This window comes from Haliotis rufescens, unplaced genomic scaffold, assembly GCF_023055435.1.
Source record: "Haliotis rufescens isolate VD_foot unplaced genomic scaffold, xgHalRufe1.0.p SCAF_86, whole genome shotgun sequence".
Taxonomy (NCBI): Eukaryota; Metazoa; Mollusca; class Gastropoda; order Lepetellida; family Haliotidae; genus Haliotis; species Haliotis rufescens.
In genome coordinates, this window is record NW_025964379.1 from 1360212 (window position 1) to 1376401 (window position 16190).

The 16190-nt window shown below is 46.6% G+C and overlaps 1 protein-coding gene across 1 annotated transcript; it reads left to right on the forward strand.

Moving 5' to 3' along the window:
• Window positions 1-619: 619 nt before the first annotated feature.
• Window positions 620-14869, forward strand: LOC124115199 (beta-xylosidase/alpha-L-arabinofuranosidase 2-like). The gene is made up of 12 exons (XM_048390192.1): window positions 620-992; window positions 1748-1910; window positions 3967-4137; window positions 5510-5601; window positions 7473-7696; window positions 9678-9931; window positions 11332-11554; window positions 11899-11988; window positions 12733-12941; window positions 13085-13285; window positions 14362-14536; window positions 14740-14869. The coding sequence occupies exons 1-12, from the start codon at window positions 706-708 to the stop codon at window positions 14853-14855; spliced, it is 2205 nt and encodes a 734-aa protein (XP_048246149.1). The 5' UTR covers window positions 620-705; the 3' UTR covers window positions 14856-14869.
• The last annotated feature ends 1321 nt before the right edge of the window (window positions 14870-16190 follow it).

Sequence of the window (16190 nt, forward strand, 5' to 3'; positions counted from 1 at the left end):
AATTTGTGTGGCTTGTTCGATGGCATGAGCTGGTTCTTCAAAGTGACTGAATGAGCAGGGTGTTCATGGTGACCGATTGAGCTGATTGTCACATAGCGTGTTGCAATTTTGCATTAATGTTTCAGCCATGGAATTACAATGTACACTAATGTCGAAACTATACTAACAGTTCCAACAAATGCTTCCCCTTCATAACATCATAACGTCATATGACGTTACACGATTGCATGCGTTAGGTCCTAATCTATTATTCGAGGTATTAGCATAAATCAGTGACACGCTTTCACATCAGAGGAGCCAGGACCCAGTGAACCATTTACAGCGTTATTGATCGGAGGTTTACGCCCATTCTGGTCGCCAACGTATCGTGCAAGAACGGGTTTCATGGACTTCCTAAACCGAATCTGTTAATACATTCCTACCCTTCTCAATGCCGGATCAATGTGTCTGACATTCATACACACTTATCTACAAGAGCGACCGTTACGTGCTAACGAAAGGACCTTGACCTTAAAATACAATTTCTGTCTTAATGCTCCTATCATACTTATAGACGCACATAGGTTCAAATAACTCAGATAACCTAATTTTAGGTCAAAAGCTCTAAAGAATGAACTCACATGTTAGTTCCCGTGTGTGGTGATCATTCCAGCCAGTTGTTCATTCTCAGTCGGACCTTGCTCACCCCACGTTGTACATCCCGCCATGAGACACTTGTGGTGTTTTGTCCTGCTAACTTTAGTCACGTACTCCGCTGCAGACATCCCCTTCCGTAACGCCTCCCTCCCCTGGCAGGTGCGTGTGGAGGACGTGGTGGGGAGACTGACCATCCAGGAGATTCAGACCCAGCTGGCCAGTGGTCAGGGCAATGCTCCACCTATATCCAGACTCGGGATTAATCAGTACTCCTGGTGGTCAAACTGTGGGAGGGGGGATGTGGCCCAGAACGCTACTGCTTTTCCCCAGGGCATCGGAATAGGGGCGTCGTTCGAGTGAGTACCACACGCTGACAGAATACGACATTGAGCATTGTTACTTAATCGGTACAAACTTTTGGTGATGATGTAGCCATATGAATTTCATTTAATGAACTCCAATTTCCTAAAGTTAGTATAAAACTATATTTCGTTCGTTTGTTATGCTTAAGATTTACAAAGTCAGGAATTCCGTTTGATCAGTTGGATACGACACAAACGCACAAATGGGCTTTGGGTGATACACAGTACTGGTGATCGCATGCAGTGAGTGAGTGAGTGAGTGAGATGGGTTTAACGTCGCTTTTAACAGTATTCCAGTTATATCATGGCGTGTCAGCTTTATGCGGGAGGAAAGCCCGAAGTGATGCAGGTCTCAGACGTTTATTACTTCGGTAAGACCCACGAGCACGGGTATGGTGCTGACAAACCTAGAAACATAATCGGGGAGAACCGGGATTCGAACCCACAATCATAGGTTTCTGGCGTGCCCAAGGGACGCAACTCTGCACAGCGAATCGCTGCGCCTTAGAAAACTGGGCCACCCGCCACACATGCAATGAACCGTTAGATACGAACTCTTTAGCAGATCCCTATTCCCTGTCCCCTTAATTGCAATATGCCCTTTTGGCCTGAGGCGATGCAAATACGTCTTTTCAGGGATTTCTGTAGATTTATATTACTCCATCAATAAATACCATCAATCTCGCAAGTCATCCATTTGAAATTCATCAAGATTTAATGAATCTCTGTTTTTGTGTATCATTGCGCAGCAAGGATTTGATTTACCGAATAGCCGAGGCGAGCAGCACAGAAGTCCGTGCCTACTACAATTATTTCATGAAGACGGGGGCTACTCTAGATGTTCATATGGCTATCAGCTGCTTCAGCCCTAACGTGGACACGTTCAGAGACCCCCGATGGGGGAGGGGCCAGGTGAGGAATCTTTAGTCCTAAAGTGGACACGTTCAGAGACCCCCGATGGGGGAGGGGCCAGGTGAGGAATCTTTAGCCCTAACTTGGACACGTTCAGAGACCCCCGATTGGGGAGGGGCCAGGAAAGGAATCTTTTGCCCTAACGTGGACACGTTCAGATACCCCCGATGGGGAAGGGGACAGGTGAGGAATATTCAGCACTAACGTGGACACGTTCAGCGACCCCCGATGGGGGAGGGGCCAGGTGAGGAATCTTTAGTCCTAACGTGGACACGTTCAGAGACCCCCGATGGGGGAGGGGCCAGGTGAGGAATATTCAGCACTAACGTGGACACGTTCAGAGACCCCCGATGGGGGAGGGGCCAGGTGAGGAATCTTTAGTCCTAAAGTTGACACGTTCAGAGACCCCCGATGGGGGAGGGGCCAGGTGAGGAATATTCAGCACTAACGTGGACACGTTCAGAGACCCCCGATGGGGGAGGGGCCAGGTGAGGAATCTTTAGTCCTAACGTTGACACGTTCAGAGACCCCCGATGGGGGAGGGGCCAGGTGAGGAATCTTCAGCCCTAACATTGACACGTTCAGAGACCCCCGATGGGGGAGGGGCCAGGTGAGAAATCTTTAGCCCTAACGTGGACACGTTCAGATACCCCCGATGGGGGAGGGGCCAGGTGAGAAATCTTTAGCACTAACGTGGACACGTTCAGATACCCCCGATGGGGGAGGGGCCAGGTGAGGAATCTCCAGCCCTAAAGTTGACACGTTCAGAGACCCCCGATGGGGGAGGGGCCAGGTGAGGAATATTCAGCACTAACGTGGACACGTTCAGAGACCCCCGATGGGGGAGGGGCCAGGTGAGGTATCTTCAGCACTAACGTGGACACGTTCAGAGACCCCCGATGGGGGAGGGGCCAGGTGAGGAATCTTTAGCCCTAACGTGGACACGTTCAGAGACCCCCGACGGGGGAGGGGCCAGGTGAGGAATCTCCAGCCCTAACGTTGACACGTTTAGAGACCCCCGATGGGGAAGGGGCCAGGTGAGAAATCTTCAGCCCTAACGTTGACACGTTCAGAGACCCCCGATGGGGGAGGGGCCAGGTGAGAAATCTTTAGCCCTAACGTGGACACGTTCAGAGACCCCCGATGGGGGAGGGGCCAGGTGAGGAATCTTTAGTCCTAACGTGGACACGTTCAGAGACCCCCGATGGGTTGAGGGGCCAGGTGAGGAATCTTTAGCCCTAACTTGGACACGTTCAGAGACCCCCGATGGGGAGGGGCCAGGTGAGGAATCTTTAGTCCTAACGTGGACACGTTCAGAGACCCCCGATGGGGGAGGGGCCAGGTGAGGAATCTTTAGCCCTAACTTGGACACGTTCAGAGACCCCCGATGGGGGAGGGACCAGGTGAGGAATCCTCAGTCCTAACGTGGACACGTTCAGAGACCCCCAAGAAATCTTTAGCCCTAAGGTGAATCAGTTTGGGGACTAAGCCCTCGCTGGGTATGAGGTCAGGTGACGGACAAATGGGGACACTTTCAGATACACCCAGGGGGAGGGGGGAGATGTGGAACCTTTGACCTAACGTGGACACTTTCATAAACCCTCGCTGAAGAAGGGGTCAGGTCAAGTGGGAATATAATGTGTGTGACAAGTCTAGGGTTTGGGTTTGATGTTAATCCCGCACAAAGCTATTTCCCAGCTACATGAATTCGACTTTAATAATAGTAGTTATACTTCATAACAATTATGTGTTAATAAACGAAAACTATTGACTGCTTCGCATTAAGTACACCTACCCCATTATGTAGGACGATTTGCTACAGAAGCATGCGTCAATATTAAATCCCTTGTATATCGACCAGTCCAACTTCGGATGAGGACTGGTCAAAGTTTGAGAAAAACAAATTCGGCTGAGATCCTGCTGGTTTCCTGATGAGCAACATCGAGATGAGTACGAGTAGTGGGTAATGTGCTTCACAGGTCGCTTAGAACAATACTAAGAAACATGTGCATGAGAACAGGCTCATGGTTCCTTACACATCTATATATATTTTCAGGAAACATTCAGCGAAGACCCCTACCATGCTGGGGAGATGGGGTTCCACCACGTGAAGGGTCTCCATGGTACCCATCCTCGATACCTGAGGACAAGCTCTGGCTGTAAACACTTTGATGTGTCTGGAGGACCCGAGGACTGGCCTGTGTCCAGACAGGTGTTTGATGCAAAGGTAGGTCACTGTGTCAAGCAGGTGCTTGATGCAAAGGTAGGTCACTGTGTCAAGCAGGTGTTTGATGCAAAGGTAGGTCACTGTGTCAAGCAGGTGCTTCATGCAAAGTTAGGTCACTGTGTCCAGCAGGTGTTTGATGCAAATCTAGGTCACCGAGTCAAGCAGGTGTTTGATGCAAATGTAGGTCACCGTGTCCAGCAGGTGCTTGATACAAAGGTAGGTCACTGTGTCCAGCAGGTGCTTGATACAAAGGTAGGTCACTGTGTCCAGCAGTAGCTTGTTGTAAAGGTAGGTCATTGTGTCAAGCAGGTGCTTGATGCAAATGTAGGTCACTGTGTCCAGCAGTAGCTTGTTGTAAAGGTAGGTCACTGTGTCCAGCAGGTGTTTGATGCAAATGTAGGTCACTGTGTCCAGCAGGTGCTTGATACAAAGGTAGGTCACTGTGTCCAGCAGGTGCTTGATACAAAGGTAGGTCACTGTGTCCAGCAGTAGCTTGTTGTAAAGGTAGGTCATTGTGTCCAGCAGGTGCTTGATGCAAATGTAGGTCACTGTGTCCAGCAGTAGCTTGTTGTAAAGGTAGGTCACTGTGTCCAGCAGGTGCTTGATACAAAGGTAGGTCACTGTGTCAAGCGGGTGTTTGATGCAAAGGTAGACCACTGAGTCCAGCAGCTGCTTGATGCAAAGATAGGTCAATCTAGACAGGTGTTTTGATGCAAAGGTAGGTCACTGTGTCAAGCAGGTGTTTGTTCCAAAGGTAGGTCAGTGTGTCCAGCAGGTGCTTGATGCAAAGGTAGGTCACTGTGTCCAGCAGGTGCTTGATACAAAGGTAGGTCACTGTGTCCAGCAGGTGCTTGATGCAAAGGTAGGTCACTGTGTCCAGCAGGTGCTTGATGCAAATGTAGGTCACTGTGTCCAGCAGGTGCTTGATGCAAATGTATGTCCCTATGGCCAGCAGGTGCTTGATGCAAATGTAGGTCACTGTGTCCAGCAGGTGCTTGATGCAAAGAGAGGACAATCTAGACAGGACGTGTTTTGATGCGAAGGTAGACCACAATCATTTGAATAAACTCGAACATTTAACAAATGACATCCATACATTGCTTTCCATGTATGCTAGATTTTTGAAAATTGTTAAATCTGCTTTAATAACATGTTGCTGTTTTATTTTAATGATTTTTCTTTTCTGTTTGACAAACACATGTACCAACATATATATGAAATCGAACCGACCATATGTCATTGATTTAAATTTCTTCATAGACGAAATTACAGATTATCAGTAAACTAAATATAGAAATCTAAGTTCTTCTGCCAACATAAGACGATGCGGTTTGTGCCTAATCATTTTAGTTCCATGTGTCATGTTTCTCAGGTTTCAGAACGAGACTGGAGGTCGTACTTCCTGCCTTCCTTCAGACGATGTGTGGAAGCTGGCGCCTACAGCTTGATATGTGCTTATAACAGGTAATGTAAAGCCCATTTCTGGTGTCCCGCTCCGTGATATTGCTGGAATATTGCTAAAAGCGGCGTAAAACAACACTCACTCACTCACTCACTTATAACAGGTAAACAGTGTAAGTACTTATAACAGGTAAACTGTGTAAGTACTTATAACAGGTAAACTTTGTAAGTACTTATAGCAGGTAAGGTATGGTTGATAACTGGTATCATCATACCTCCAAGTCAGAAGATTGAGATTGGTTCACGTGATACACCCGATTATGTCGATTTGTATTTTATGTTTGCATGTACGGGAGCATATCCAGACATGTTTCAATAATTGTAAAAGCAATTGCAGATTGAAACATGTCGGATATGTTCCTGTGTCGGTAGAATAAATTCGACGGATAACGGATACGCTATGGACGTATAACGAATGCTCTATGGACGTATACCAGATACGCTATGGACGTGTAACAGATACGCTATGGACGTATAACAGATACGCTATGGACGTATAACACATACGCTATGGACGTATAACACACACGCTATTGACGTATAACAGATACGCTTTACGCGTAAAACAGATACGCAATGGACGTATAACAAACAGGCTATGGGCGTATAACACACAGGCTATGGGCGTATAACAGATACGCAATTGACGTATAACACATACGCTAAGGGCGTATAACAGATACGCAATGGACGTATAACAGATACACAATGGACGTATAACAGATACGCTATGGACGTATAACAGATACGCAATGGACGTATAACAGATACACAATGGACGTATACCAGATACGCTATGGACGTATAACAGATACGCTATTGACCAATAACAGATACGCTATGGACGTATAACAGGTGAACTATGGGTTATAAAAGGAACACTATATGCTAATGACATGTCCATATATATGAGTGTTCCATATATGGTATGTCCGACTATTCCATGAGCATGAATCGGAATCGGACAGTCGACTGTGCTATTGGCGGAGATTTCGTATGAATATGCAAAGGGTTTATCGCTTTTCTTGATGAATCACCATCAAATATTGATGATACCATGTGTCCACGAAAAAGTGAGCGTATCCTGTCACAAACACATGCAAAGGCAAGTCATAATCAGTTTCTCATCTGACAAACACGGAAACATGGTACGGGTCACACTTGAGAATTGCATCATCATTGATGCGTTACATTTGGAAACGCTCCTTGTACCTAAATTTCCGTGAGGATTCTGGGGTAGAATAGGTCTTCAGCAACATATGCTTGCCGCAAAAGGTGACTATGCTTGTCGTAAAAGGTGACTAACGGGATCGGTTGGTCAGGCTCGCTGACTTGGTTGATGCATGTCATCGATCCCAATTGCGTGGATCGATGCTCATGATATTAATCACTTGATTGTCTGATCCAGACTCGATTATTTACAGACCGCCGTCATATAGCTGGAATATTGCTGAGTGCGGCGTTAAACAACAAACCAACCAACCAACAACCCTTGTACCCCAAGTGTTGTGAAATATAGACACCAAAGAATGAGCTGCAGGAAAATTACTCGACATAAATTGGAGGTTGATCATATGGTACAGGTCAAACAAGAGAACTGCATTGTGATTGATGCGTTACATTCCGAAATGTTCGGTTGTACCTAAAATGTCGTGAAATGAAGACACCAAAGAAAGGAGTTGTAAAATTACTCCACAGAAAGGGGAGGTTGAACGTTGGAGAGTTTTCCTTCTTGCAATACAATACATGACACAGAGGACAGAGAATCAGAAGAGCAAACTCATACTGATTCCATGTTGTTCACCTGGTTTTTGATGGTGAGCCTTAATATCATGGTTTTTTTCAAAATCAGTTTGTATCCACCCTCTATCCAGCATCAATGGTGTCCCCGCCTGCGCCAACAAGAAGCTGCTGACGGACATACTGAGGGGGGAGTGGAACTTCACCGGGTACATCGCAGCGGACGCTGGCGAGCTCCTCAACATCATCACCGTACATCACTACTTGAACAACTCTATTGACACAGCCGCAGCCTGTCTTAACGCCGGATGCAACCTGGAAGTCCAGAAAGGCGACCAGAGAGTGTATAACTCTATAAGTAGGTGCAACCAACACCCGCTTGTTGATAAAAGGTTCTTACAGGTTAAGAGTTGTAGCCATTGTTACCAACTAAAAATCATAATACAAAAGAGCAGTGACTACGTCAAGTTTAATTAATGACATGATTTGTGTTTTTGTTTGTTTAACGCCGCACTCAGCAATATCACAGCCATATGACGGCGGTCTGGAAATAATCGAGTCTGGATCAGACAATCCAGTAATTCATATCATGCACATAGAGCTACACAATTGGGGTACGGTGACATGCATCAACCAAGTCAGCGAGCTTGACCACCCGATCCCGTTAGTCGCCTATTACGACAAACAAAGTCGTCTTTTACGGCAAGCATGGTTGCTGAAGACCTATTCTACCCCGGATCTTCACGGGTCGACTAGGGGGCACGGGTGGCCCAGTCGTCTAAGGCGCCGCGATTCGCTGTGCAGAGTTGCGTCCCCTGGACACGCCAGAAACCTATGATTGTGGGTTCGAATCCCGGTGCACCCCGATTATGTTTCTAGGTTTGTCAGCACCATACCCGTACTCGTGGGTTTCACCGAAGTGGTAAACGTCTGAGACCTGCATCACTTCGGGCTTTCCTCCCACATTAAGCTGACACGCCGTGATATAACTGGAATACTGTTAAAAGCGGCGTAAAACCCAACTCACTCACACACTCACTCACTCACTCACGGGTCGACTAACAGGTAATCCCCCGGGAAAGGGAGGGTAAGTATAGTGCTAATTCAAACACATTCTTTAGCCTTCACAACGGCAAACATGGCAGTTATCAACACGATGGCACCTACAACAAATTATTTAATGACAGTGCCCCTTGTAGCAAGCACAAAATAAAAGGGCTAGTCCAACCGGAGTTATCTTCCCTTATTGTAGGTTACACTGAAACATGGGGAAGCACCTCCCCTTGGCCAGGTGTAAAAACAAAAACATTTTTTCTTATTTTAATGTTCTTCGACGTATCTAGAGTTTCATTCGTTAGTTAATATCACTAATAATCATGCGTTGTTCAGGCTTCAGTTTGACCTCAGTTGAATTGAACACTACGATTGTCATAGGCGTCGACTGAAATGGAAAAGAGTGTTGACTGAGGCATAAAACAGCATCCAGTCACTTACTTTTTTGTTTCTCCATCAGCTCCTCGTTATGCCGTTTTCCTCATGTTCATCACATTCTTGGTTCTTTCTCGTCTTCTCTTGCTTTTCAAGTTCTTTGGAATCCTCTTCCGTGCATTGCCGTCTTGGGGGCAAGGGTGGCCCCGTCGTCTAAGTCGCCGCGATTCGCTGTGCAGAGTTGCGTCCCTTGGGTACGCCAGAAACCTATGATTGTGGGTTCGAATCCCGGTTCGCCCCGATAACGTTTCTAGGTTTGTCAGCACCATACCCGTGCTCGTGGGTTTCACCGAAGTGGTAAACGTCTGAGACCTGCATCAATTCGGGCTTTCCTCCCACATTAAGTTGACACGTCGTGATATAACTGGAATACTGTTAAAAGCGGCGTTAAACCCAACTCACTCACTCACTCAATCATTGCCTTCCTCCCCACGTCTCCTTCATCCTCGATTGTTCCATGGTCTTCTCTTCTACGGTTTCCAGTATTTTCAACTTCATCATTTTCCAATGCCCGCGTTGCTCACCTTCCATCTTCTTCCTCTTCATATTTTTTTAGTCTTTCGTTCCCCCCGCTTGATCTTCATCCGATGCTGGAAACTTCGTCTTCAGCTTCTTGTCCTCTTCTGTATCTTCTCCCTCTTTATCTACATTTTCCTCGTCTTCCTCTTTCTCGTTTTTTTTTCTTCCTCCTTGTCTTTCTTTTCTCGCTCATTTTGGTTCTTCTGTTTTTCCACAGTGCTCTTTTGCTCTTGTAAGCTTATTCCTTTAACGTTTTACCCTCTTTCCGTTTAAAAACATTCGCTGAAACCATCTGTGCAACATTTCGGATAATATCATCATCTACTTTTCAGTTCCTGCGATACAACAGAACAAGCTGACAGAGTCGTTTGTCCGGGACCAGATCAAACCCCTGTTCTACACGAGACTGAGGCTTGGGGAGTTTGACCCCCCGGAAATGAACCCTTACAACTACCTTGACATTGATGACGTCGTGCTGAGCTCCACACACCGACAGCTTGCTGTAGAGGCAGCCATCAAGAGTTTCGTCCTGCTGAAAAATATCAACAGCTATTTACCGATCAAATCACATTTTGATAAAGTCGCTGTAAGTAAAAGGCTATGGTTTATGAAATATTGATCCTTTAAAGAACTCACATTATAGGAGGACAATCATGTCCTGCATCGGCTTGAATAATGAAAACATCCGTAGGCAAAGGTGAAATGGGGTTTAACGTCGCGTCCAAGATTATTGCACTTATATAGCGACGTGCATGCACGTGTATGTGTGTGTGTGTGGCTGCTTGTACTAGTCCGGACTGATGCCGATTTATAGTGCTAGCACACTGAGATACCATGCCGCAGTTTAACATGAATACCCCACTCAGACACAGTAAACTGACTCCGAGCCGACCAGTCCTTGTTTTAGCCCCTTAATGTCGAGCGCCAGACAGGGTAAAAACAAATACCATCTTTCAAGGTATTTTGGTATGACGCGACTGGGGATCGAACCCAGGACCTTACGCTCTCCGGGCGGACGCGCTACCATTAGATCACGGAGGCGGTCCCGTGGGCAGAGACAGAGATTAGAGTGGGTGAGTTTGGTTTTTTAGTCCTTCAGTGCAATGATGGAATCGCAGAGGTCAAACTGAGTATTCTTTTGATGAAATCCAAGGGGGTGGGCATGGTGCTGATGTCAAAGAGTATCTGCTCCTGTATTGAATTCTTTCCTTTTTGGGTCTATTTTACTCCAGGCTATTTTCCCATGGAAAAGGTTTTACTAGGAAACTTTTTCCGCGATTTATTTACATTCACAATTTTTTTCTGCAGATAGAATTAATGCAGAACTGATCACCTTTGTCACTGGCACGCCAAGGATTGTAATCTGGTTTAACTAAGATCGGAACCGCATAATTGCATCTTCCCGAGTCAAGGGAGTTAACTGACTGTAAAAGTTCAGTTTCCACCCTTGCAAAACTAGCCTCTCAATATTGAGTTATTTTTTTGGCTGGACTAACGAGTCGACATCCGGTTCGTAAACTGCCATATAGAATTCGGTCGCTTGCTGGATTTGCAAAGCATGTGTACCGCCAACAATAAATTTCACAATCAGTTCATGTTTTTAATCAAGTTGCTCACGTGATTTGATGCACTTCGCGACGTAAGACCCATTTAATTGCAATATACATTAAAGATTATCGATCAGATCGTCTTGACTTGGCGCCGCCATTTTGTTTGAAGCAAATGTAAGTGATATGAGAGGTGGAATCTGATTGGTCAATATGAGTGACATAGAAGGGACATAACTCTGGTGGCGCTACGACCGAGCCAAGAAATTCCTGCCAAATTCGGCAAGGGTGGAAACTGTACTTTTACAGTTAATTCCCTTGCCTCAGTAAGATGCAGAATTGAGTAAAGGTGTATCACCGGACCGCCCGGACCCAGATAACAAAGACCAAATGTACCGTCTATTGATTTAATGTTAATGTTATTGGGGTTTAATTACAGGTTGTAGGGCCGATGTCAAATGACACAGAACAACTGTTTGGTGACTACTCGCCACAGACTGACCCCCGGTTCATCACGTCCCCCCTGAGTGGGCTGCTGAGACTGGGCAATGCTGCCATGTACGCAGCAGGCTGCTCCAGCACTGCGTGCAACGACTACAGGAGGAGTGACGTTGTGAATGCGCTGCAAGGCGCCGATGCCGTCTTTGTATGCTTGGGAACAGGTAGGATCTCCTTTACGTTACTGAGTGCAACATGATGCCTGTTTGCTTACGAGACCTTAGTCAGCTTATTGCTATCTTAGGCTGAATTGAGACGGGTACCATTCTTGACCAGAGAGATCAACGGGTCTTCGTTATCGTGAAGCCGCTTCATAAATGATGCTGCTGGATAGCCGAGTGGTCAAAGTGTTCACTCCTCGTGTTGGCAGACCTGGGTTTCATTACCTGTAGGAGTACAGAGTTTGAAACCCGATGTTGGAGTCCCAATGTAGATATTCACTCACTCACTCACTCTAAACTGATAAAAATGAGCCAAATAAATAATCAGTTCTCTGTATCCGGTATAGGCCAGGCCATTGAGGCGGAGGGAAAGGACAGACACAACATCTCTCTGCCGGGACAGCAACTGCAGCTTCTTCAAGACGTCGTCAGCAACAGTGAGACATCGTCTACATCATCTACATCATCTACATCATCTACACCATCTACATCACCAACATCATACACTGAAGATTCATTTCATTTACACTACTATATGAGATAGCGAGTGCTTGGGTGTGAGTGAGGTGAGGTGAGGTGAAATGGGGTTCAAGATTATTGCACTTATATAGCGACGTGTACGTGTGTGTCTTTGTGTGGCTGCTTGTACTAGTCCGGACTGATGCCGATTTATAGTGCTAGCTCACTCAGATACCATGCCGCAGTTTAACATGAATACCCCACTCAGACACAGTATACTGACTCCGCGCCGACCAGTCCTTGTTTTAGCCCCTTAATGCCGAGCGCCAGACAGGGTAACAACAAGTACCATCTTTTAACGTCTTTTGGTATGACGTGGCCGGGGATCGAACCCCGGACCTTCCGCTCTCCGGGCGGACGCTCTACCACTAGACCACGGAGGCGGTCCTAGGGTGTAGGGAATCTAACCAAACTCACTAACACATTCCTGACTACCTGTTCATTTAATGTGATCATCATAAAGTCTTACATGAGAACCATCAAGTAATCGTACATGTGTGTGTGGTATAAATACTTCAGCTCAATACAAGACGTGTAGATGTAGTTCTATCACCTAGGCATGAACGGTGTTGTCAAGAAATCCGATCCTATTCAATTGCGTTTACCTTGAATTCCGGAACAATGCCTCAACGTATACAGGTGTACATATGTATCTTCAACAGCCGCCAAACCAGTGGTGCTACTGTTATTTACTGGCGGACCAGTTAACATTGAATGGGCGATGACGGCGCCAGGAGTGGTCGCAATCTTGGAATGTTTCCTTCCGGCTCAAGCTGCGGGTGACGCCCTCTTTGCTTCGCTCACCAACACCGGGGCGGGGTCAGTGCCCGCCGCTAGACTGCCTTACACGTGGCCCAGCAGTGATTCTCAGGTGAACATGTTATATAATTCAACATGTGGCTAAGGAGTGATCATGGTGCATGACACAATATCTGTGGACGGAAGAATCATTTTACGAACTCATATTGTTTTGCAGATAAAAAAAAAATAATTTTATTTTTTATTGTTTTGCAGATTCCGCCCATGGCCAACTACTCTATGGCTGGGCGGACATACTGGTACTTTGATGGAGAGCCTGCCTTCCCCTACGGCTACGGCCTGTCGTACACGACGTTCAGATATGCTGACTTTACCTGCGACATCACCGTCATGGCCGGGGAGGGGCTGTGGTGTAGCGTCACTGTCTACAACACCGGGCCATATGACGCTGATGAGGTCAGTTTACGTAGAGTATACACAAAGATTACGTGGCTCTCTACAACACCGGGCCATATGACGCTGATGAGGTCAGTTTACGTAGACTATACACAAAGATTAGTTGACTGTCTACAACACGGCCCATATGACGCTGATGAGGTCAGTTTACGTAGAGTATACACAAAGATTAGTTGACTGTCTACAACACAGGGTCATATGACGCTGATGAGGTCAGTGCACACAGAATATACATAGATAAGGCTATGTCATAAAGCCTTGTGCGGGGATGAGTTAAGATTTATTCTGCAAGGAGAAGCTAGGGAATAACCACGTGGCGATGAACGAGAGCTCAACGAATTGGGCATTGGCAGCGTAATGATTTGCGCGGTAATCTCACATAATGGTTGACAAAACCTGGCAAAAAGTGCAAAGCAACTTAACTGCACAATGATATCAGCTGAACGTTGTTCCCAGTATGAACCATGCTAGCTTCATCTTGCCACACGACATGAACAGTGAGTTAGAATCGCTGCGCAAAACAGCGTCGATACAACATCTTACGCATGCACTACAGGTCGACTTGGCAAACATTCCCCAGCGTGTGATCCGTACTCTCATTTCGTTCAGGATTGGCAGGAATGTCAGGCGGTACTTTACACATAGGATATGTCGTTGCCAAGACCTGGATCTTGGTCATCTTCTGGTAATGTCTTAATATGAGACACGTCTTTATTGTTGTCCTGTTTGTTCATTAAGTGTTAAGAGTGAGTGAGTGAGTTGGGTTTAACGCCGCCTATCACAGTATTACAGTTATATCACGGCGTGTCAGCTTGATGTGGGAGGAAAGCCTGAAGTGATACAGGTCTTAGACGTTTACCGCTTTGGTGAAACGAGCACTGGTATGGTGTTGACAAACCTAGAAACATTATCGGGGCGATCCGAAATTCGAACCAACAATCATAGGTTTCTGGCGTGCCCAAGGGACGCCACTCTGCACGGCACCTTTTAGCGCCTAAGTATTTAAAAATATTTCGATGATTAATATTTCATGAACCAGTTATAATGGATCTTATTTATTTATATATATTTATCAGGTCTCCCAGGCTTATATGTCTTGGCAAAATACGTCACTTCCTGTACCCAGAATTCAGCTGGTAGGTTTCACAAGGACAACCATCGTGTCTGGAGGGTCGGCGGCTTATGAGTTCACACTTGACCCCAGAAACATGGCCGTGTGGACCGATAACGACGGATGGGTAATTCTTCCAGGTAAATATGATTCTTACCACGTGAGCAGGATGTTTATGATTCTATTACGTCATATTAATAAAGGTTGGAAACTGATCGTTTTTAGAGCGAATATATCACACAATGTGTACATCACAGAGGAACTCACTTGTCCTGTCATTCATCATTTGATGGAGGGCAATTACCTGTGTCACACACGTCCTCCAATATATAATCTTTTGTAGGTGCGATGAACATCTATGTGGGGGGCCAGCAGCCCAATCAGCGGACGTCTGTCGGATCTAACGTGGAACAGAGGCAGTTTCAAATTATAGGAAAGAAAATATTAGGAAAATATTAAAAATATACACGATCGAACCTTTCTTGTTTTTCATTTTAGTGTGACTACTTGCTACGCATCGTGTATGGTATAATGTTGGTTCCGAGACTCGCTATGTGATACCTGACCTGGGATCCTCACTGGTGTTGTCTGTACTCGCTATGTGATACCTGACCCGGGATCATCACTGGTGTTGCCTGTACTCGCTATGTGATACCTGACCCGGGATCACCACTGGTGTAGCCTGTACTCGCTATGTGATACCTGACCCGGGATCACCACTGGTGTAGCCTGTACTCGCTATGTGATACCTGACCCGGGATCACCACTGGTGTTGCCTGTACTCGCTATGTGATACCTGACCCGGGATCACCACTGGTGTAGCCTGTACTCGCTATGTGATACCTGACCCGGGATCACCACTGGTGTAGCCTGTACTCGCTATGTGATACCTGACCCGGGATCACCACTGGTGTTGCCTGTACTCGCTATGTGATACCTTACCCGGGATCACCACTGGTGTTGCCTGTACACGCTATGTGATACCTGACCCGGGATCACCACTGGTGTTGCCTGTACTCGCTATGGGATACCTGACCCGGGATCACCACTGGTGTTGCCTGTACTCGCTATGTGATACCTGACCCGGGATCACCACTGGTGTTGCCTGTACTCGCTATGTGATACCTGACCCGGGATCACCACTGGTGTTGCCTGTACTCGCTATGTGATACCGGGATCATCACTGGTGTTGCCTGTACTCGCTATGTGATACCTGACCCGGGATCATCACTGGTGTTGCCTGTACTCGCTATGTGATACCTTACCCGGGATCACCACTGGTGTTGCCTGTACTCGCTATGTGATACCTGACCCGGGATCACCACTGGTGTTGCCTGTACTCGCTATGTGATACCTGACCCGGGATCACCACTGGTGTTGCCTGTACACGCTATGTGATACCTGACCCGGGATCATCACTGGTGTTGCCTGTACTCGCTATGTGATACCTGACCCGGGATCACCACTGGTGTTGCCTGTACTCGCTATGTGATACCTGACCCGGGATCACCACTGGTGTTGCCTGTACTCGCTATGTGATACCTTACCCGGTCCCCACTGGTGTGGCTTCTATGCACTGGACTATTTCTATGGCATATAATGTCTTCATATACAGTCTCTCAACCAGCTAATGAGTGAGTTAGTGAGTGAGTTGGATTTAACGCCGCTTTTAACAGTATTCCAGCTATATCAAGGCGTGCCAGCTTAATGTGGGGGGAAAGCCCGAAGTGATGCAGGTCTCAGACGTTTACCACTTCGGTGAAACCCACGAGCTGACAAACCTAGAAACATAAT

What these genes read in the sequence shown, in the direction of transcription:
- LOC124115199 (XM_048390192.1), top strand. Translation starts at nt 706, where the DNA reads ATGAGACACTTGTGGTGTTTTGTCCTGCTAACTTTAGTCACGTACTCC. An exon ending in GACAGGTGTTTGATGCAAAG is followed by an intron (nt 4,138 to 5,509) that starts GTAGGTCACTGT and finishes CATGTTTCTCAG; the next exon opens with GTTTCAGAACGAGACTGGAG. An exon ending in TCAAGACGTCGTCAGCAACA is followed by an intron (nt 11,989 to 12,732) that starts GTGAGACATCGT and finishes TATCTTCAACAG; the next exon opens with CCGCCAAACCAGTGGTGCTA.